The sequence below is a fragment of the Mus caroli genome, chromosome 10 (assembly GCF_900094665.2).
Source record: "Mus caroli chromosome 10, CAROLI_EIJ_v1.1, whole genome shotgun sequence".
NCBI lineage: Eukaryota > Metazoa > Chordata > Mammalia > Rodentia > Muridae > Mus > Mus caroli.
In genome coordinates this window covers 96,633,315-96,657,212 of record NC_034579.1, presented here as the reverse complement: position 1 = coordinate 96,657,212, position 23,898 = coordinate 96,633,315, and the positions used below count along the sequence as shown (strand labels likewise).

Sequence of the window (23,898 nt, the reverse complement as noted above, 5' to 3'; positions counted from 1 at the left end):
ATCTTTAGTCAACTCCTCTTTCTGGCCTCAGGGTTCTATGCAGAAGAGGAGGCAGAAGATCATAAGAGCCAGAAGGATGGAAGACACCAAGGAAACAAAGGCCTTAGAAACACAGAAGGATTGATGCACATGTGCATTTACATAGTCTGTGGCAGCATGCACAAGAGATGCATAAATGCAAGTTCAACAGTGTCCTAGTCCTGAGAGGGAAAACCAATGGATTATCACTGGGTATACACACCACACTTAAGAGTTAGGCACCAATTCCTTAAAATCTTGTAATTTCAGCTGAAATGCATAAAGAATGGTTTCTTGCTGGCAAATTGACTTTTCTTCCATATATGTCAGCTTGCCCATTACTGTTAACAGAACACCTGGTATGTGATTGTAAACGCTATAATCATGCTTGTTTTGGAGAAAAGTCGTTGATTTGACAATAAACTTTTACAATAAAAAAAATAAGAGTTAGGCACTATGTCCAGTAGTAGATGGCCAGTATGACAAGAATTCAGTAATATTTCTGTAGATTTATTTATTTTTGTCTCGTATCACTTTGTTTGGGCATTTTTAACCTTACTTGTCTTTTGCATCTATGCTATACTGTTTTGCGTTTCAATGTTTGTGTGTATGTGTGTATGTGTTTCTAGTGGTTTTTTATTTGTTTTTATATTTTAAATTCTGATTTGTCATTTTTATTTGTCTGTTTTTTTAAGAGAGAAAGGATGAAGGTGTGCAGTTTGAACAGTGGGAAGGTAGGATGGCTCTGGGATGGGAGGAGGGAGGTGAAACTGTGATGAGAATATAGTGTAAGAAAAGTATTTTCAATAAGGAATAAGTTTACTCCCAAATAGGAAATACTACTCTACCAAAAATGAAACAAGAGTAACTTCTGGGCAGCTATCAGCACTATATTGTTATTTATAGCAATTCCATGTACAAGAAAAATAACTATTGAAAATACTATTAAATGAAAATAGTTTCATTCATCATTTAACCATCTTGAAGAAATAAAATTCCTAGTGTGTACCAAGCAGTTTTCCCTCAATTTTATTACCTTAATAAATAAATGTCTATGATATGTTTTCTAAAGAAAATATGCTGTAGTGGGCTGATAGGCTTTCCACGAATCATACTTGGAAAGTGATTCTCAACATCTAATTGAAATTGTGTTATCCACTCAAAAATTTAAAATTAACCCACTCAAGGCAAAGAGGTCATAGATAAGCTAAAATGACATACTCAAATTGAGGATTTGCTTTCGAGGAATATTTGTTCAGCTATTGTGTTTCTTTTAAATAATAGTTTAAAAGCAACAGAATATACCAATTCTTTTTTAAATATATTTTTATTACATATTTTCCTCAATTACATATCCAATGCTATCCCAAAAGTCCCCCATACCCTCCCCCCAAGAGGAACTCTCAATTCTGAATATCTATGCTACAAATGCAAGGGCATCTAAGAACACATTAAAGCAATCATCCATCCTCTGCTTGTGGACGTTGTACATCGTGGTGCGGAGCCTAGTGCGCACCACGATGTACAACGTCCACAAGCAGTGAGTGAGGTAACCCAATCACAAAGGAACTCACACAATATGTACTCACTGATAAGTGGATATCAGCCCAGAAACTTAGGATACCCAAGATATAAGATACAATTTGCTAAACACATGAAACTCAAGAAGAACGAAGACCAAAGTGCAGACACTTTGCCCCTTCTTAGAATTGGGAACAAAACACTCATGGAAGGAGTTACAGAGACAAAGTTTGGAGTTGCGACGAAAGCATGGACCATCTAGAGACTCCCATATCTGGGGATCCACCCCATGATCAGCTTCCCAACGCTGACACCATTGCATACACTAGCAAGATTTTGCTGAAAGGACCCTGATATAGCTGTCTCTTCTGAGACTATGCCCGGGCCTAGCAAACACAGAAGTGGATGCTCACAGTCAGCTATTGGATGGATCACAGTCCCCCAGTGGAGGAGCTAGAGAAAGTACCCACGGAGCTAAAGCGATCTGCATCCCTATAGGTGGAACAACATTATGAACTAACCAGTACCCCGGAGCTCTTGACTCTAGCTGCATTCGTATCAAAAGATGGCCTAGTTGGCCCTCACTGGAAAGAGAGGCCCATTGGACTTGCAAACTTTATATGCCCCAGTATAGGGGAACGCCAGGGACAAAAAGTGGGAGTGGGTGGGTAGGGGACTGGGGGGGGTTATGGGGGACTTTTGTTATAGCATTGGAAATGTAAATGTGTAAAATACCTAATGAAATATTTAAAAAAAGAAAAAAAAAGTAATTTAAAAATGTATTTCTAAAGAACTAAAGCTTTTTAATGAAAAAGTGAATACTTTGACAATTACATACAAAATTAATCTTAAAATATTTTTAACACATTAAACACAATATGCTAACCCAAGTATTGTAAATAAATATTTGTAATAATCTATGAATGACCAATTAAGCAAAATTAATGGATGTTGAGCATGGACTTTGATAAAGAACATTCCTTAAAATTTATTAAATCTTAAACAAGGTAGTTTTAAGTTATTATCTTTTTATAAAGTATTAATGTGTTTTTTTTTTCAGTACAAAATAGCTGCTACTTTCTCTCTGTATTTTGTTACAACTGTTCGTATAATTAAAGTTCATATTACCAGGAAATATTTTCTGTTTGTTTCCTTTCAGAGATGTCATGAAATGTTTGCTTTAGGATATTGCTTAAAAATTGGTTTTACTGTTGTGTTTAATATTTCCTTTTAGAATATAATGGCTTGCCTGCAAGCTTTAAACTATAAAACCATTATCTATCTATCTATCTATCTATCTATCTAACTATCTATCTGTTTCCACAAGGCGTGTTTCCAGTTTTAATTTTTTTCCTTTGCTAAATCAGTTGCTTCACAAAAATCCTTTTAAAGACAACAATCCAAGGAAACATATTGTTACAGTATTCACATTTTAAAGATTGTCAGTTTCAAAGACTGAATATTGTCATTAAATAATTCACCAAACTATATAAGTATTAATAGCAACCTAGAGAAAAAAAAAATGATTTCCTCCTCCAGGTCTCGAAATGCAATTCTAATTCCAAAGTAGAATCAAAGTTGTTTGTCCTGCTAGGGCACCGGTAAGGAAGGGCTGCTCCGCAGTCTGCAGATTGGCTGTTGCCATGGCTACGATTTGTTGAGCGGTTGTGGGCGCTGTCTTGCAGGAAGTCCAGATCGCGTTGGTGAGTGAGGAAGGTGTCTGTGAGTGGGTCTGCTGTGATTATCAGGATGCGCCCAGTCCAGTCGCCAGGTCACTGAGCGGCCACTGCAGGCAGGACTCCTGGAAGGACCGGGGACTGCGCAGAACGTGGGATTCCAGCCCTTTCCTTTAAAGATTCTCCGAGCTCTGTCAAAAGAGAAGCCAGTCATGCTCCTCTGACTGCACCCCACCTCAACTGTCAGTTCTCTTCTTCCCATCTACCTCCGACCCCTTTACCGGTATGTAATTTTGTTGTTCTTACTATACGAGGTGCGTTTCCCTGTTCCCTGGCTGACTAGGAGAGCCCTACTCTTTTCCCACTTTTAGACAATTAGCGAGCTCGGTGATTCACTACCAGCGTGAAGTTGTCTAGCGAAGATTCCTGACACCAGGAGCATAATGAGAAAGTTGTTTTCTGAACATTTACTTATATATCTAGGTGTAAACTTTAAGTGTTCATGTCTCAGGCAACACAGAAAGTGGCCAGGAAATCGCTTGTGGGAAAGGAAGAAATCTGCTGTCCATAGCTAGAGGAGAGGAAAGTACAGGTTTTTATTTTACCCTCTTAGCTTATTAGATACTAGTTCAATTTGGTGTGGAGAGGACTCTGATGAGGTAACATGTAAGGTGAGACTATATAGGAAAGGAATACTGAGTGGGGCATAATTTAGTAGGTGACAAGTCTGATTTAGAGAACAAGAAGAATGCTTATATGTTATGAAGAAGGTGGTTCTCTTGTGTGACACTATTCCTGGAGAGATGTGAACAAAAACCTACTCATTGCTGGTGGTCCATCTATGGCAGACCAAAATAAGGGTGCCAACCAAATCCAACTTGGTGAACCAATCAGTTTTATTGGAGTTACGTAAATGAATACCATTAATGAGCTATTTTTAGGAACAGAAATGACTGAAAGACAGCTGGATCACCAAAAGCTTACTCCAGCTTGTGTGAGAGCTCAAAACTGCTGGGAATGCGAGGCACAGTGCATAGTCTAGGAGAAGCTCACATGAGCTAGAGGACTGGAAAGCAATTTAGTGGTGAGAGGATCGCTGACTTTGGACGCAGCAGCTCTGAATTGAGGTTCTGTCCCCCTTATACATTAGCTTATTGGCTTTAGATGCTTAAAAAGCCAGTTCACATATTTTGTTTGTGAGGCTTTTTTTGTTGTTTTTTTAAGCTTTATTTATTTTATATTTGTGAGTACACTGTAGCTGTCTTCAGACACACCAGAAGAGGGCATCGAATCCCATTGCAGATGGTTGTGAGCCACCATGTGGTTGCTGGGAATTGAACTCAGGACCTCTGGAAGAACAGTCAGTGCACTTAACTACAGAGCCATCTCTCCAGCCTCCTTAAATAGCCATTTTAAACATCAGTGTTCTCCTGTACATAGTGAGTATATGATCAGCAGTCATTTAACTTCTTCAGAAGGTCATTAATTATGTATGTATCCTTTAATACTTGGCCTACCACAGTCCGGAGTCTCTTGGAAATCATTGTGGTGGTGATGAAGGTGATGTTGAGGATGTAGAGACACATTAATGTGAGATCTAAATCCATTTCAAGTAGTAAGGACTTTAAGCACAGTACATTTCGGATTCGAGTGGGCGACCATTATCTGTCACTGTGTGCTATGTTAGCAAGAGCATGTGCCTAAGTCAGAATTACTAGAATTTCCACTCAATGAATGCAAAGTAGCCATAGATCCCTCTCAGAAATAGATTTGGGTTTTTCTCTTGGGTGCATTTTAATTTCTATATACTCAAACTGTTCAATTTTTTAAAATGGACTGAACTTACAAGGACAATACTACCTTGTGAAAGATAAGTCTGCCAATTCTATATGATTTTTTTCTTCTGGATGAAATGAAAGAGTAGTTTTGATCATCTCATAGTTAAATGTTTTTAAAATTGAATGAGGAGACAGGCAAAGCAATTTTTTTAAATCATAATGCTAGCCTAAAATAGTGCCAAAAACATTTAAGTTAAATGTCTACATACATGGTGGGTCATGTGGCAAATTTGAACCCATGTTTTTAAGAGATGGATTGGATTCTTTGCTTTTAAGTTCTACTTTTTGTCATTAAGAGCTATGGAGGACAGTGACGACAGCGAGGCAAAGCTCAGAGAAGAAATCGAAGCTGAATTGGATAAAATCAGCATCTCTTCCTTGGAAAATGATGAGGTTGAAAATGATTCAGTGTCAGACACACAAAGTGACAGTAGTGACACTGTAAGTGTTTCTCCATAGCTTTTCGTTTTTCATTGAGAAATTCATACAACGTATTTTGATCATATTTATTTTACCCTCCACTCTTCCTCCAAGATCCATCTCCCCTCCCCTGCCCACTCATTTATATAAAAACCCCAAATGAACCATCTGTGCTACCCATATACTCTCAGGTGTGTGGCCTTCCACTGGTTAGTGTGGTCCACCTAACAAGGGCCACACTCTTAAAGAAAAATGAGTTCCCCTCTCCTAGTAGCTATCAAATCCCAATAGCTCTTTAGCTAGGGGAGAGACTCCATAGCCCCTCTCCTCTCCATGCTGGTATCTCGTCTAAATTGAGCTTGCGCAGACTTTGTGCATACTGTTTCAATTACAGTGCATTCATAGTGCAAACTCCCTATGTGTCTGTAAAACACTCTTAACTTGTAGAGAAGCCTCTGGCTCTTAAATTCTTTCTGTTCTCATATCTGCAAAGAACCTGGAGCCAAGAAAGGAGGGTTTTACTTTTAAGCCTTTTTTTTGTTTTGTTTTGTCTTACTTTTATTCAAAGTAGATTATTTTTGATGTACTGCATTCTGATTATAGTATCCCTTCCCCCAACTGCCCCAAAATCCTCTGTACTTCAGCTCCCAGTCATATTCACTCCCTTTCTGTCTCTCCTTAGAAAACAGAGACATCAAAATAATACTAGTAAAATTAAGTAAGGTAAAAACAAACAAAAGAACAAGTAGCAAAGAAAAAGCTTAGAAAACATATGCAGATCTGTGCGCGCATACACACACACACACACACACACAAACACACATGTTCACATACACAGGAATCCCCTAAAAACTTAAAACAGTTTATGCAAAGGATCGTGTAAAGTTAAAAATGTCCCAACAAAACACCATGTGACAAAGATCCTCTGAAGTAGCCACTGAGTTTCTATCTGCCTCTAGCCCTGAGCCCTGCCCTTAATAGTGGTTTCTATTCCCCACTGAGGCTGAATTGGAGAGGACTCATTTATCCTTGTAGAGTAGTTATGAATTATGGTTAGCTTCTGGGTTAGGGCTGAGGCCTGTGCCCACTTCTGCTTTCAGGGCTGAGAGCCTACCTGGTACAGAACAATGCAGTCCCTGTGCACTGGGCCAGCCTCTGAGTTCTTATGTGTTTAGTCCTTGCTGTATTTAGAAGGTCGTCTTTACTTGGTGTGCTCCATTCACTCTTGTTCTCACAATCTTTCCAACAATTTTTCCATGGGGTTTCCTGAGTCCTGAATGGGAGAGATTTCATGAAGATATCCAGTTAGGACTGAGTGTTCCAAAGTGTCTCACTAGTTGGAATTTTTGTTTTTGTTTTTTTTAGGGGGGGGGGTGTTGTAGGTCTCTGTATTTGTTCCCATCTACTGCAGGAGGATGCCTCTTTGATGGTGGCTAAAAAAGACACTCATCATGCCTGACAAATACAGAGGTGAATGCTTTCAGCCAACCATTGGACTGAGCACAGGGTTCCCAATGAAAGAGCTAGAGAAAGAATCCAAGGAGCAGAAGGGATTTGCAGCCCCATAGGAGGAACAACAATGTGAACCAATCAGTACCCCTAGAACTCCCAGGGACTAAACCACCAAAGAGTACACATGGAAAAGGACCCATGGCCCCAGCTGCATATGTAGCAGAGGATAGCCTAGTCTGTTATCAGTGGGAGGAGAGACCCTTGGTCCTGAGAATGATTGATACCCCAATATAGGGGAATGCCAGGACAGGGAAGTGGCAGTGGATGGGTTGATGAGCAGGGGGAAGGGAGATGGGATAGGAGCTATTCAGAGGGGAAACCAGGAAAGGGGATAACATTTGAAATGTAAATAAAGAAAATATCTAGTAAAAAAGGCACTGATCATGAGTATAACAGAGTATTATTAGAAATAATCTTAGCAGAAAGGGTAGTATGTCCCCTAGGTCCTAATCTCCAGTTCTTGGCTGACCAATCAATTGGGAATGAGTTCTGTCTCATGGATTGGACTTTAAACCTATCAGATGCTGGTTGGTTACTCCCATAAGCTTTATGCCACTACTACACTAGGATATCTTGTAGGCAGCTCATCATTATGTATCAAATCATTTCTATCTGTGTTGGTGTTTCCCTTTCTTTTGGGATAATGAGGAGAGTACCTTGTACTATGAACACTTGTTCATAGAGGTGTAGACTACAGGTAGGCATCAGTCTGAGTTCTCCATATTCTGTGAGTTATGCGGGTGTTTTCTTCAGCCTTGCTATCAAGCCTTTGACTTCTTGCCTCCACCTCCAGAGTTCTGGGATTACAGCACTCAGTACCCTCCGTTTCACACAGTGTTAAGGACTGAATGCAGGCTTTTATCATTCATGCCGGACAGGCACTCCTAATAAGTGGACCACACCCCTAGCTCCAGGCATCCTAGTTGTTGAGATTTTACTTTAGCAATATTTGTGTTTCTGGAGATTTATCTATTTCTTCTAGATTACCAAGCATGTTGAAGTATAATTGTTCAAAATAATCTCTTATGACCACTTGTAATTGTTTTCTTATTTCTCTATATAAGATTTCAAGTAGTATATTAGGTATGGAGAGAGTGAACAACCTTGTCTCATTTCTGATTTTAGTGGCAATGCTGTGAGTTTTCTCTCCATTTGGGTTTATGTTGGCTGTGAACTTGTACATCAGTTCTATTATGTTGAAGTATGCTTTCTGTATCCCTAAACTCTCCAGAACTTTTAAATGAAGAGGTGTTGGATTTTGTTGAAGGCCTTTTCTGCATCTAAGGAGAAGATCATGTATTTTTTTTTTTTGTCTATCAGTTTGTATATATGGTAGATTATATTTGTTGATTTACATATGTTAAACCATTCCTGCCTCTCTGGGGTGAAGCCTACTTGACCATTGTGAATTATCCTTGTGATATGTTTTGGATTTGGTTTACAAGTAAGTATTTTATTAAGAATTTCTGCATCTATGTTCATAAGGGAAAATGATCTCTAATCTGTTTAGTGTATCTTTCTGTGGATTTGTGTATCAGGTAACTGTGGCCTCATAGAATGAATTGGACAGTGTCTCTTCTGTTTCTATTTTTTTGTGGAATAATTTGAAAAGTATTGCCATTAACTCTTCTTTCAAAATCTGGTAAAATTCAATGTAAAGCCATCGGGCTCTGAGCTTTTTATTGTTGTTAGCAGATTTTTAGTTACTGCTTCTATTTCAGTAGGATCTCTATGTCTCTTTAATTTGATTATCTGATCTTCATTTATTTGGTAAGTGGCATATTTCAAGAAAATTACTCACTCCTTTTCGAGTTTCCAGTTTGGTAGAGTTCATCTTTTAAATTATGTCATTATGATTCTTTAGCTTTTTCTCAGTTTCTGCTCTGTTTTTGTCTCTGACAGGACTGTTAATTTGGATCTTATTTTTCTGACTTTTAGTTAATTTTGTTTCTCAGGCTTATTGATTGAAACTAATGAGAAGATATAGGGAAAGGGACTACATACACATCATAGGAAAAAAACAACCAAGACATTACAATTACTAACATCTATGTCCCAAACACAAGTTTATAAAAGCAAAAGTACTATAGGTTTGATCACATATGCAAAGTGGGAGACTTCAATAACCCACTCTTGCCAATAGATAGGTCATCCAGACAAAAACTAAACAGAGAAATGCTGGAGCTAGATGATTTTCTAAACCAAATGGACTTAATAGACATTTACAGAACATTTCACCCAAACACTCACTACTGAGTGAAAAATTAAGCTGACAGAAGTTTTTAAAAGAAATTAAAAATCCTTTAGAATTTAATAAAAATGAAACCCAGCATACCCAAACTTATGGGACCCATTAAAAGCAGTGCTAAGAGGCAAGTTCATCACTGAGTGTCCACACAACACCTGAAGATCTCATAGGAGACACTTAATATTACACCAGCAAGCTTTCGAATGACATCATTCCCAAAGGAATAGGTGGCAAGCAGTAATCAAACTTGGGGCGGAGATAAAAAAATAACAACAAATAAAAAAAATCAATCAAATTTTTAAGTCTTTTAATGAAAGTGGGTTTTTTTAATAGAAGGAATATTCTTCACTATGTTTTTCATATGAATTTGTATGGCTTAGGGTATCAGTTATAATTAATGTTCCTTGGTAGATAGTTAGATGCAAAAAAATGTTTTAAACAAAAACTAGAATACCTTTATGTATTATGCCTTATTTTCAAAGAAAACTTAAAATGTGAAGTTCACATATCATTTTACCTCCCCTTCTACTCCTGTACTTGGCCTTGAGCTCTTGACCTTGCGTATATGAGGCCAGTGTTCCACCACTGTGCTACACATTTAGACTTTCTGCTTTTCTCATTATTTTAGATTACCGTTCACTTATGTATTACCATAAAATCAGTTTAAAACTATCATGTCTTTTATATAGTCAATTTAAGAGGGATAAAATGCTAGAATATGATGTACAAAAATAGATTTTATTTTATTATAGCTTCATACACAAAGGCAGATTAAAGCTTTCAGGCTGCACTCTGGGTTAATATACCATAAAATTATTTGTCAAATTCAAATAACTTATTACAAGTAAATTATAATAATAGCTTAAGATGAAAGATTCAGTGGTTAAAGATTGTCTTTTACAGAATGTACAATAACTACGGTCCGTTTGTGTTAAAAACACTTGCTAGCCGGGCGTGGTGGCGTACGCCTTTAATCCCAGCACTCGGGAGGCAGAGGCAGGCGGATTTCTGAGTTCGAGGCCAGCCTGGTCTACAAAGTGAGTGCCAGGACAGCCAGGGCTATACAGAGAAACCCTGTCTCGAAAAACCAGAAAAAAAAAAAAAAAAAAAAAAAAAAAAAAAAAAAAAAAAAAACCACTTGCTAACCAGGAAGTAGCAATCACAGTAAAGTACAGAGAGCAAAGGAAGAGAGTGGATTCTTTTGTCAAGATAAGTTTACTTTTATGCCATAGGTTTTTGTTTGGTTTGGTAAGGGAAAGGTATGTACTGGGTGCTGCTAATGGTTAAAGATAATAATATATTTCATTAGTTATAATAGAGTCAAAGGCTATTTTCTTAACTAGTGGAAACCCAATATAACAGAAAGCTTTGCTTACTCCTCTGTTCCTAAGCCTGTCACCTTTTCTGCATCAGGAATATCTGTGTGTGTCAATCATTCTGTGATTTATGTTCCTCGATGAAGATTTTTTTATTCATGTACTAATAGTTCTAGGATTGTTATTAAAATATGTTTAAATGTTTGAAATATTTTTATTAATAGTAAATTTTGCATTATATTGTCTAACAGTAGGTTTTATTTGCATAGGAATGAACTTAAATTATACATGTAGCATATTTATATATTTCTACTTAGGTATTTAGAAAATTTAAAAATTTATCTAGGCTCTATTGTTAGAAGTTTTGTAGTAGTAATTTTTATTTGCCTCATGTAAATTGTCATCTGGTTGTATACTGCCTCTGTCTGCTAACATAGGCATAGATCTGGAAGCTTCTAAACTCAGTACAATCTAATCTTGGCCTAGAATGTTTTCAACCTCTGAGACTTCCTGCAAATAACCTTACACTTTCTGAGCTCTGACTGGCTAATTCAACTCAGCTGTTTTGGCACAAACTCCTTTCCAATCTGACTGATTTAATCTGGCTTCCTTCTCTGCCTCTGATGAATTGCTCTGTTTGGCCTCAAACTAATTTTGGTAATGTTTTCTAATCTTCTGGCGCCTCCTCACTTGGCTCCTTCTGTCCTCACCTGTGTCTGGGCTGTTCACTCTTGAACCTGTCTCTATAAAATTCTTCCAGTAAAACTGCCTCCTCCCCTCCCCCATCTCTGCACTGCTCTCTCTTATTTTTTTCCAGACCACATATAAACACGTTTATTTCCCTTCACATTCAAAATTTCTAACTAATACCAAACAAGGTTTGCTGTTATTTTATTTTGGGTTTCTTTTTTTGGATTTTGTTTGTTTTTTCCTTCTTTTTTTGTCGTTTTTGGATATTTTCTCTATTTACATTTCAAATGTTATCTCCTTTCATGGTTTCCTCTCTGCAAATCCCCTCCTCCTATCCCCTCTCCCACTTCACCAACCCACCCACTTCCCTTTCTGGCCCTGGTATTCCCCTACACTGGGGCATAGATCTTTCACAGGACCAATAGGCCTAGTCAAGGGCCTCTTCTCCCATTGACTAGGCCATCCTTTGCATATTTGCTAAATATGCAGCTGGAGCCATGAGTTCCGCCATGTGTACTCTTTGGTTGATGGTTTAGTCTCTGGGAGCTCTGGGGCTACTGGTTAGTTCATATTGCTGTTAGTCCTATGGGGCTGCAAACCCCCTCAACTGCTTGGGTCCTTTCTCTAGCTCCTTCATTAGGTATCCAGTACTTAGTCCAATGGATGGCTGTGAGCATCCACTTCTGTGTTTGTCAGGCACTGGCAGAATCTCTCAGGGGACAGCTATATCAGGCTCCAGTCAGCAAGCACTTGTTGGCATCCACAATAGTGTTTGGGTTTGGTGATTGTATATGGGATGCATCCCCAGGTGGGACAGTCTCTGGATGGTCATTTTGTTCCCCCTTCTAAAACAGATCAAAGTATCCACACTTTGGTCTTCCTTCTTCTTGAGCTTCATGTGGTTTGTGAATTGTATTTTGGGTATTCTGAGCTTTGGTGCTAATATTCTTATCAGTGAGTGCATATTATGTGTGTTCTTTTGTGATTGGGTTACCTCACTCAGGATGATATCCTCTAGATCCATCCATTTGCCTAAGAATCTCATAAATTCATTGTTTTCAATAGTTGAGTAGTACTCCATTGTGTAAATGTACCACATTTTCTGTGTCCATTCCTCTGTTGAGGGGCATCTGGGTTCTTTCCAGCTTCTGGCTATTATAAATAAGGCTGCTATGAACATAGTGGAGCATGTGTCCTTCTTACTGGTTGGGACATCTTCTGGATATATGCCCAGGAGAGGTGTTGCTGGATCCTCCGGTAGTACTATGTCCATTTTTCTGAGCAACTGCCCAGTAGGATTTGCTGAAGGAGGTAGAAGCAGGAGGAACATGAGTTCGAGGCCAGTCTGGGCTGCACTGCTCTCTTAAGTAGCCTCTCTTCTCTGTCTGTTCCCTTGAGAGCTGGGCAAATTTTATCTCCACTCATTCCATCAAATCTTTCTGATTCATTACTTTGTGTGTTACTCAATTAGAAATTACTTCCAAACACGGCTGCTTCCTTCTACCAACCAACTTTACCTTCATTTTTTGGGATTAAAGGTGTGTACTAAGGGCATTTCTGTGTCTCAACCAAAGGAGCCATGTTGCTGGATTAAAATTTCTCTGCAATGTTCTATAATGTCACATAAATTCAACTGTATTTGATAATTACATATTAAATAATTACATAAGCTATTAGTTAATATTATATTTTATAAAAAACTTTAATCTTTATTTTACAATAAATATTTGTAATATAGAAACAAAATATCAAGAACTTAAGGATGGCATCAGAAACATAGAACCTCTAATAAAGATGCAAATTATGACTAGTTAACTTTTTCACTTATTTTCTTAGAATTTTCTAAGAACACATAGCTGCACGAAAACAGGAGGAAAACAAGCAACTATGTTTCTTTGAAATAGACCTTTTATATGGGCACTTTTACCTATTTACACAGTTTGCTGAAATTTTTGGTATGAAATAAAGACTGCAATACTTGACATATGACCATTGGTAATCATCTCATATTTTTGTAACTCAAAATTTTAGGATTTGCTTGAATTGCCAGAGTCAGTTCTTCATTATATCAACATCATAAAGAACAAGAGTAAAACTGCTGAAGAACTCATTCTTCAGGACGTAGAAGATACTGATATCTTCAGTGATTATAAGAAAGGTATAAATGAAAGTGAGTCATTCTTTTGAATAACAATCTTTGAGGGCCAGCTGCCACAATCAGAAGCATAATTATTACAAAGACTGCAGAAACAGACTGTATGATGAGAACCAAAGGTTAACTCTGCCTTTTCCAGAATAGTACTGTATAGAAACTGTTGTCCACTATAATTAGAAAACACAGAGTCAGTGTCAGTATGCAGACACTCACACACACACACACACACACACACGCAAACATATGCACACATACATACACACACATCACATATGTACACATATATACACATACTCTTATACATATACATACACTATACAAATACACACCATACATATACACACATATATACACATATACACCCACACAACCCATACTCTCCATGTACATACACACATGACACGTACCACACACACCAAACACACATCACACACGTACCACGTGTACCCCATGTACATACATACACAATACACATACACACACACCATGTATATACACACACCACACACACATCACACATGTAACACATACCCTTACACAATATATATACCCATGTACATACACATACCACACACACACACACAGAAGATACACATACACACATAAACACAGACACACTCAGTGTACATACACAGACAATACACACATACACACCCCCCACATGTACACAGACACACACATACATATACACAAACACATACAAGTTCTATATTAGATTTTTTTTGTAGAGTATTATTTATGATTCACACTTCCTCTATCATAACCTGGGTCAAAAATGGAAACATCACTTGCTTCCTCTTATACATAACAGCTTTATGATAATACAATTTGATTTAACTCACTCACAGAAAGTTAGTTGGAAAAGAATGTGGATAATTATATTATTTTCTTTCAGCTTTTTACACTGTAAAGCATTCCAGAAAGATTTTAAATAAATATTGAAGAAGGAAAATATCATATTTGGTAAAGTAACTGGGAAGAGTTGACAGGTCCTCTCTTAAGGCGGTTTACTATTAGGAAACACTGACAAAAAGTTAACACACTACATAAAAGGAATATAATTACATTTGAACTAATCACAAAAAGGAAATAAAATTCAATTAAATCTCACAGAATTAGTATCATTCAATTGTGGTAATTTTAATCTTTTAAATTACTATTTGTAGTAAATATTTTTATTACATAGTTTAGAATTCTAATGTCAGTTTCTGACAGATCGAATTGAGACTACATATATTTCTCTTTCTTATCAAGTTGTCAGTGTATGCTATTTGTGTAGGCAATTTCCTTGAAAGAAAACACTCCATTTTGGAGGGAATGTCCTCACAACTTGGGGTGTTCTAAAGGAAAGCGAAACCTTCCATCCTTCAGGAAGCTCAAGTGAGGATGTTAATATAAGTGGAGGCTCCTTAGGACTCAGGCAATAACCATACCCAAGGCTTCAGACATTCTAAAACTGATCAGACACTCTAGGCCCCTCACTCCCAGGCTTAGATAAACAGTAAAAACTGCCTAGAGACATTCTCAGACAAACACCTGCTGGAAAGGAAGAGACTTACATCAGCATAACTCCCTAGAAAAGACTCAGGCCATCTTAGCTGCCAAGAGGCAGAGACCAGCTGAGCTGCTTTCAAGAAGTTGAGACCAACTGAATGGCTTTCAAGGGATGCTCTCCAAACTTTAGAGTCTTGGCAAATCCTGTAGTAAGACCCAGGGTTCCAGCTTTCTTAAGCTATTGCTGATGCTGGGGTGAACTGTGCTAATGGAGCTGTCTGAATGAATCCTGTTTTGCCCTGTTGGGTCACTAAGTTCAACTTTGGTAGTTTTTATTTTGTTTTTGTCAGTTTTTTGCCCTGTTGGTTCACTAAGTTCGACTTTGGCAGTTTTTATTTTGTGTTCAGATTTCTTCCTGGAGTGAGTAGAGGTTTGTTCATGTCTTCAGAAATTGAGTTATACAATATTATATTATCAAACAGCTCTGATCCTAAATACATAAAACCCAAAACTGTCTAGACTATGAAAAGTGATAGCAAGACAGTGAGTATTTTTAGAAGTTTGCTTTTATTTTCCAAATACTGATAATTTTTTTTTACAACTCTAAAAAAGTACTTTCTATTTTTTGGAGTTAATATTACTGATCAAGTATGTTGATAGAAATTAAGATGAAAGAGTAACAAAAAGGTTTGAGATTTTGACATGTGCTCTAATATTTGAAATTATAGTCCCCTCATGTTTTCTCTAGGTTGTAACCATGGCACAGTGACTGACAGTCACATGCATTTGAGGACTGGGTCATTACCTGAATCTAAAGCAAATTCTGAGCAATTAATGAAGGTATGCATTTAGCATCTGAATGGAAGGGCTCCTATTGCAACTAGGAATTTGTCATTTTCTATTACATAGGATGTTAGTTTATTGCCTGAAGTTTGATTATTTTAAGCAAATCATTTTTTGTTTCATAGTGTGCTCTGGCATATTATATAAAACTACAAAAATTTATGTTCTTAAAATAGTGATTTGATCCATATGTACTTGGGAATATAATGTTCATATGCACAGAACAATAGAATGATGCTGCATTTATCATTTTTGAAGCAAAGCAGTGAATGTGTTATAATGTTTACTGTATTTCTTATGAAAGAAGATACTTCACTGCAGAGAATCTTCCAGAGCAGAAGGTTTTATCTTACATTTGGAGGTTGAAACCTCCCAAGTGTATTTTGAGGAATGTCTTTTAAAGATTTTCTACTTAGCTTCATTTTCATTCAAAGTATCTATTCTGTCTAGCTCTGTTGAGACTTTGCAAGAGTTTGAAAATAACTTGAAAAATATTTTGTATGCTTTGTAGTCTTTTTTTTTGTTAACATGCAGATTTGAAGAACTAATTTTGAATTTTGTTGCATCATTGAAGACATCCTGTATATTTTTAACTACAGTGGAAACATAATTATATAATACTATTAGTCAAAACTATATGCACGATTCAGGTTTAAGTAGATGATAGTTTTCTTTGTATTATACTGAGTATATTAATAACCCGTGTACATGAACAATCAGTAGAGATAATAAAGACAGACAAGAGAAGAGAATAAAAATAGAAAACCATCAGGAGCAAGGGACATTTTTTAAGGGATAATTAAGCATATTCACTGACTATTATAAGTTAGTAATAACTTCATTTGTAAAAGCTTAAGAGGATAAATATTTTTATAAAGAAAACATTAGTGTTTTTGAAAGGTTTACAGTAAATCATATTCTCAGTATGTATATTTAGACATTATTAAAATAATATCTTTGCCCTATTCTGGCTTTCTTCAATAATAAAATAATGAAGATATTCTTTTAACCTCTAAGATATTATCTGTAATAGAAAAGGAAGAATTTATGAGAAGTCTAGCTCCTTCTGCCAGGTGTGTTTCCGTTCGTGAGACTATTACTCCTGACACACCCATGGATGAATATATTTTACCAGGTGGGCAATATTCCCAATTATATGCTTAAATATTTTTTTACATGATGTATAGAAGTGTATTGAAAATTTTTATGGGTACTTGTAAATATACAACTATAAAAAATTTAAAACTGAAAGTCATTATTTCTTAATAAAATACAAAAAAAGATGAAGTCCAGAATACATAGAAAAGACAAGGGGTAAGCTGGAGGGGAGATGGGTAGGGATGGAAATGACAGGAATATTTTTAGTTAGTTTTTTAAATTCACTCACCATCTTGTTGGCTTCATTCCCAGGAGGCAGAGATGGTTCAATACATGTTTATGACTATTTTTTTAAATTTTTAATTTATTTTTTACACTCCATATTCCATTCACCACCCCATCCACCCTCTGACTGCTCCACCTCCCACACCTCATTCCTACCCCATCCTGTCCCCACGTGGCTGCCCCCACCCCGCAACCCACCTGATCTCTAAACTCCCTGGGGCCTCCAGTCTCTTGAGGGTTAGGTGCTTCATCTCTGAATGAACACAGATCTGGAAGTCCTCTACTGTATGTGTGTTGGGGGCCTCATATCAGCTGGTGTATCCTGTCTTTTTGGTGGTCCAGTGTTTGAGAGATCTCCAGGGTCTAGATTAATTGAGACTGCTGCTGGTCCTCCTACAGGATTACCCTTCTCCTCAGCTCCTTTCAGCCTTCCCTAATTCAACAACAGGGGTCAGCCGCTTCTGTCCATTGGTTGGATGAAAATAACTGCATCTGATTCTTTCAGCTGCTTGTTGAGTCTTCCTGAGTGCAGTCATGCTAGGTCCCTTTTTGTGAGCTCCCCATAGCCTCGGTAATAGTGTCTGGCCTTGGAATCTCCCCTTGAGCTGGATTCCACTTTGGGCCTGTTGCTGGGATTTCTTTTCCATCCCTGTAATTCTTTCAGACATGAACAATTACGGTCAGAGGTGTGACTGTGAGATTGCAACCCCATCCCTCACTTGATGTCCTGTCTTCCTGCTGGAGGTGGGCTCTATAAATTCCATTAAAGGTCCCTCCCTTTGAGTCCTGGGAGTCTCTCACCTCCCAGGTCTCTGGTGCATTCTGGAGGGTCCCCTCAACCTCTCATTTCCTGAGGCTGCCTGTTTACATTCTTTTTTCTGGGCCTCAGGGTTTCAGTCCTTTTCCTTCACCCAATAACAGATCAAGTTACCTTCTACCTCGCACTGTCCCCCTACCCTGTCCACATTCTCTCCCAAGTCCCTCCCTCCCTCTTTTCCCACTTGTGATTGCTTTCTTCTCTCTCCCAAGTGGGACTGAGGCATCCTCACTTGGGTACTTCAGCTTGTTGGGCCTTTTGAATTCTGTGGACTGTATCTTGGGTATTCTGTACGTTTGCTTTTTTTTATTTTTTAATTTTTTTATTTTTGGCTAATATCCACTTATTAGTGAGTACATAACATGCATGTCCTTTTGGGTCGGAGTTACCTCACTCAGGATGATATTTTCTAGTTCCATCCACTTGCCTGCAAAAGTCAGGATGTCCTCATTCTTAATAAATGAGTAGTATCCACATTTTCTGCATCCATTCTTCTGTTTTGGGAGACTCAGCCTGCTTTCTTAAAGAACCCATGACCACCAGCTCAGGGGTGAACCCACTAACAATGAGCTAGGTCCTTCCAAATCAATCACTATTTTAAAAACTGACCTACAGGCAGAACTACAGCTTTATCTTAAGGTGGAATTTCCTCATCTGAGGTTTCTTCCTCTAAGTTTAGTTTCTGTCAGGTGGATACAAAACCAGCCAGCATAGTGTCCAAGGAAAAATTTAAGTACTCATGTATAAAATTCAAAAAACAAAGAAAATACTAAGAAAAATCACTGACAAAAGGAATTGAACACACCACAAGTTGAAAAGATCTCCTATATACATGGTTTGGGAGTATTACTATTATGAAAATAACCACAATCTCCAAAGTAATCAACAAACTCATTGTAATTCCCTTCAAAATTACAATAAAATTCTCTTCAGAAATTTTTAAAAATCTTAAAATTCTTATCAAAACACAAATGATAAGCTAACCAAAAGAATTATGAACAATGTCTCTTAACTGTATCACTTAGCTCTGAATGCACAGACACACCCAAACACACAATATTTTAAATTTTAGTGACTATTTTAAGGAAAGTTATTTGATTTCCTTATTGACAGTCATAGGATTTTTACATGTAATCAGATAAGATTGCATATCTGCAAAGTTGACATTGGTTTACTTTTGAAAATGTAGACATTTTCAATGCTGTGGTTATATGCTTTTACATTATGTTTATATGGCAAAATAGATCAGTGTGATAGGATTGATCTCAAGAGTACTACGTTTGTTTCTCTGAACGAATGCAGATGAGGCTGATTTGAGTTTTGGATACTTTGAAGTGGAAGAAAGATGTAGAAAATCTTTTGAAGCTTGGCAGGACAAACAACAAGAACTAGAAGAAAAGGATAAGGAAACTCTGGAAGCTCAGAGTGATAGAGAAAAACGGAAATTTCAAGAGGAAGACGAGAAGAGACAGTGCTGGATGAGACAGTTTGAAGTTGAAAAGAAAAAATTAGAGGATCTTCAGAAGGTATATTATTTTTCACCTCTCGCTAAAAGCATAGCTTCTCTGAGAAGGGTATTGATGTCGTAGCATAAATGGAGATTACTCTGTGGTTTTTAATTACTCTTGATGAGGGAAATATCTGCTCATGGAGTAAGTCTTCAATGCCTGGATTAGTTTGCATGAACTCCATCAGAACTTCAGATGTGGACTCTTGATCCTGGAGGCCACTAGGGTTTATGGAATTTCAAGGAGTATCCTACATAATTTGAAATTTGCAAAATATCCTACTACTTTTTATGCCTTTTGAGTCACAGAAAAGACAGTTCCTTTGATTATATTATGTATGTTCTTTATTATCTGACATATGCCACATTATATAAGATATAATAAGTTAAAGTGGTTGAGTAATTTAGATGACATTCTCGGCCCTGCCTTCAAAGCTAAGATTTTTCACTGTTTATTATTCCATTTGTATTTCTATTTGTTAGGTGTGTCAAAATTGAGGTTTGTACGGTCAAATCATACTAACATGTTAATGGTAAACTGATGGAATTTGGGAGTTCAATTCCATGCTTATATAGAGGCAAGATCAAATTTTGTTTTTCACTAAGTAAGGTTGGTCTGTGTATTATTTAGAATTCATTTTTTAAATGTTCTACTTGTAACTAATTAGAACAGTGTTCACTAGCTTATACTAAAAGGCATCATCAACTTGAACAGTGGTGCTTTAAGTTTTAGACAATAGTAATTATTAAATTCTAATAAGTTAGTTGTCACTTTTAGTTACCACTGGAAGATTTAAAATGAAACCTCAGGTGCATGTTTTAATGATACCAGTCTCTGGTCTCTGTTGTCCATGGTTGTAACTTAATCTTTATTTATTTGTTTGTTTGTTTGTTTATTGTTTAGGATTTATTTATTTTTATGTATGTGAATACACTGTAGCTGTCCTCAGACACACCAGAAGATGGCTTCGGATACCATTACAGGTTGTTGTGAGCCTCCATGTGGTTGCTGGGAATTGAACTCAAGACCTCTGGAAGAACAGTCAGTGGTCTTAACCACAGAGCCATCTCTCCAGCCCTGGAACTTAATTTTTGAAACTGAGAGTGGTTTGCTTCACAAAATTCTGATACAAGAAAATTAGTCTTTTGTAGATCTAATGTATTCCTAACTAGACACTTTATTATGCTTTGTTGTTTGAAAGCTTTTCTATTAGACTATTCAACATTCTTATAATGAATTCAGAATATACAATTTACTGTCTTCCCAAAGAGTCCCTAACAACCTTAGCAATAGCCTGGGTTATTTGGAGATTCACAATTAGGTCGTTTATTCCTGGAACAGTAGGCTTCATTTGTTGATTATAACTGTTCAGTTGGGACTCAGTCTCTCCCACGGTTTGGTGATTTAATTTTGATGACATTCAAATATGTACATGTATATGTCATGTATACATACACACATATGTATATATGGAGTCTTCTACTCCATGAAGTTAACATACCACCCCTCAAATGGCCTTAATTTTACATATCTCTCTCCATATTTCCTCCCTTACTGTCTCTTGCCCTGGCGTTAGAGCCTCCATCAGAGTCAGAAACCCAATACATTTGTAGCTATTCTATTTCCTTGTCCCAGGAAGCTTTCCCTTCCCCCTAGTCCCTTACTCTATACCTAGCCTATATTTTTCTACACATTGTAGCAAGCTTATTAAAGATTTGGCAGCTAGCATCCCCATAGAAGTGAATGCTTACCTTATGTCTTTCTGGTTCTGGGTTATTATCTCACTCAGAATGATTTTATTTAACTCCATTTACCTGTGGATTTCATGATTTCATTTTTAACAGGCAATTCATGTTCCATTTTGTGAACATACCACAAAGTCCTTATCCATTCAACCATTGGCAGCCATCTATTCTGACTATTATGTATAGGGAAGGATGAAGTGTCCTTGAGGTATGTGCCCAAAAGTGGTATAGCTGGCTCTTGAGGTTGTTAGACTCCCTGCTTTCTGAGAAATCACCATACTGATTTCCATGGTGGTGCACAAGTTTGTAGTCCCACTAGCAACAGATGACTCTTTTTATTACTCCATATTCTTGCCAGCATGGGATGTCCTATGTTTTATTTGATCTGGCTATTCTGACTGTTGTTAAAGTGAAATCTCAAAGTAGGTTTGATTTGCACTTTCCTGATGACTGTGGATATTAAACATTCCTTAAGCTACTCAGCCAGCTTAATTTCCTCTTTTCAGCATTCTTTCTCTCTAGATCTGTACCCCATTGCTTGATGGAGTTTTTTTTTTCTTTGTTCTTTACACATATTTTAGATGTTTGCTTTCTATCAGATGAGTGGTTGTTAAAAATCTTTTCTCATCTCTACCCTGCTCTTTGGTCTGAGTGACAGTGTCATTTGCTTTATAGTTTTATGCGGTGCCATTTGTTAATTGTTCTCAATGTGTGTTCTGTTCAGAAAGTTTCTTCCTGTGCCATTAAGTTCACTTTCTCTTTTGTCAGATTAACTATATTTAACCTCAGGTAGATGTATTTGATTGATTTGGAGTTAAGTTTTTGCAGGATGATAAGTCTGGATCTATTTGCATTCTTCTACATACAGCCATCCAGTTTGTTGAGTACTATTTGTTAAAAATGCGTTCTTTTTCCAGTATGTATTTCTGGCTTCTTTTAAAAAAAAAAATCAGATGTCCATTAGTATGTACATTTATGTCTAGGTCTTCAATTTTATCCCATTAATCAACATGTCTACTTTTGTGCAAGTACCATAAGGGTTTTGTTGTTGTTGTTGTTGTTGCTATATCTCTGTAGCTTGTAGTACAATATGAGATTGTGCACAGTGATACCTTCCGCAATATGGTATTTTTATTTGTTAGGTTGGTTTTTTCCTTATTTTATTTTTCTAAATCATCCAGGAGTATTTTAGATATCTTGGGTTTTCACTACTAATAAGTGAAGACTCTGGGAGATTGTCATATTTAATCATTGTTTATAAATGTATTGAAAGAATTTGAAATATGTCATTTGATATTTGAATATAATAATATTCTGATGTTATTTTATATTCAGCAAGACCAAGACAAAATGAATGATGAACTCCATAAAGAAGAGAAAATATGGAAAGAAAAATACAGACAGCATGAGGTATATGTTATATGTTTATTGTTATTCTCTAATTGAACTAAACTATTATGTTTTAAAAAAATAATGACCATTTTAAGATAATATTTCCTATATGGTATGGAAATAATCTAGGTTAGTTTCATATATGTGCATATATATATATATATATATATATATATGCATGTGCACCTATATATGCAGAAATCACTAGACATGTAAACAGAAAATTTCATTAAGTAAAAAGAGGAAAATGCATAATTATAAATGACATGCCATCCAAATGTTTGAAGATAGGTCTATAAAAATAACCATAAATCTTTTCCACTAACTAAATAGCTATACAGATAACATGTAAGTGAAAATTATAATTTATTGTAAAATGTTAAGTATGTTTTATTAGCATTTAATGTGAACATTAAAAATTGATGATTGATTGTGACAGTTTATTGGACATACTGGGGCATTAGTGAAGCAGAAGAGAGTTTAAAAGGAAATAGTGAAAGTGTTGAGTGGAAAGGATGAGAAAATAAAGTAGAAAATAGCCTAGGAACCACTGAAAAATAGCTAAATCTTCATAACAATAATGTTTTTTTAAAGGGAGACCATGTGACTCAGAAGGCAGAGGTAAGAGCATGAAGGTCAATGGGCGTTTTTGCTTGTTTGTTTTGTTTTTGTTGTTTTGTTTTGTTTGTCTTGTTAGATACAGGGTTTCTCTGTGTAGCCCTGGCTGCCCTGTACATCACTCTGTAGACCAGGCTGGCATTGACCTCAGAGATCTACCTGCCTCTTCCTCCCCTATGCTGGGACTAAACTATGTGTGTGCCACCACAGTCTGGCAAAGGGGGGTTGTTTTTGAAAATATCATTTAAAAGTGAACATTCAAAGACAGTGATCTTCAGGAAGAATAGATAACATGAGAATCACAGTTGGAATGTGGTAGTGAAATTAGTTAAATTTGAGTCACAGAAGTAAGGAAACATTAGAATATAGGGATAACACATACTGCTCAAAACATCAAAAGTAAGACTAATCTCTGACCTCAAAAGTAAAAATTAGAAGAGAGGGCTGGAGAGATAGCTCAGTGGGTAAAAGCACCCGACTGCTCTTCCGAAGGTCTGAAATTCAAATCCCAGCAACCACCCGTAATGAGATCTGATGCCCTCTTCTGGTGCATCTGAAGACAGCTACAGTGTACTTACATAATAAATAAATAAATAGAGACAGCTTCTGGGACAGGGGGGAGCCACAGAGCCGCTGAGGCAGCACCCTTTTGGGGCCGCAGACTTCCGGCACCCTCCCAGCCGGAGGACAGAGACCTGCCCTGC

At 36.9% G+C, this 23,898-nt stretch overlaps 1 protein-coding gene across 1 annotated transcript in view; it reads left to right on the top strand.

Annotated features, from left to right (window-relative positions):
* Positions 1 to 3,195: 3,195 nt before the first annotated feature.
* The window catches only part of Lrriq1 (leucine rich repeats and IQ motif containing 1), a 24,548-nt gene continuing 3,845 nt past the window's right edge, over positions 3,196 to 23,898 (top strand). Inside the window, exons 1-7 of the mRNA XM_021175233.2 lie at positions 3,196 to 3,498; positions 5,350 to 5,494; positions 13,271 to 13,397; positions 15,637 to 15,728; positions 16,749 to 16,866; positions 19,234 to 19,457; positions 22,520 to 22,594. Of these exons, the coding sequence (XP_021030892.1) occupies positions 5,354 to 5,494; positions 13,271 to 13,397; positions 15,637 to 15,728; positions 16,749 to 16,866; positions 19,234 to 19,457; positions 22,520 to 22,594 (777 nt within the window). The 5' untranslated portion in view covers positions 3,196 to 3,498; positions 5,350 to 5,353. The remainder of the gene's footprint in view (positions 3,499 to 5,349; positions 5,495 to 13,270; positions 13,398 to 15,636; positions 15,729 to 16,748; positions 16,867 to 19,233; positions 19,458 to 22,519; positions 22,595 to 23,898) is intronic.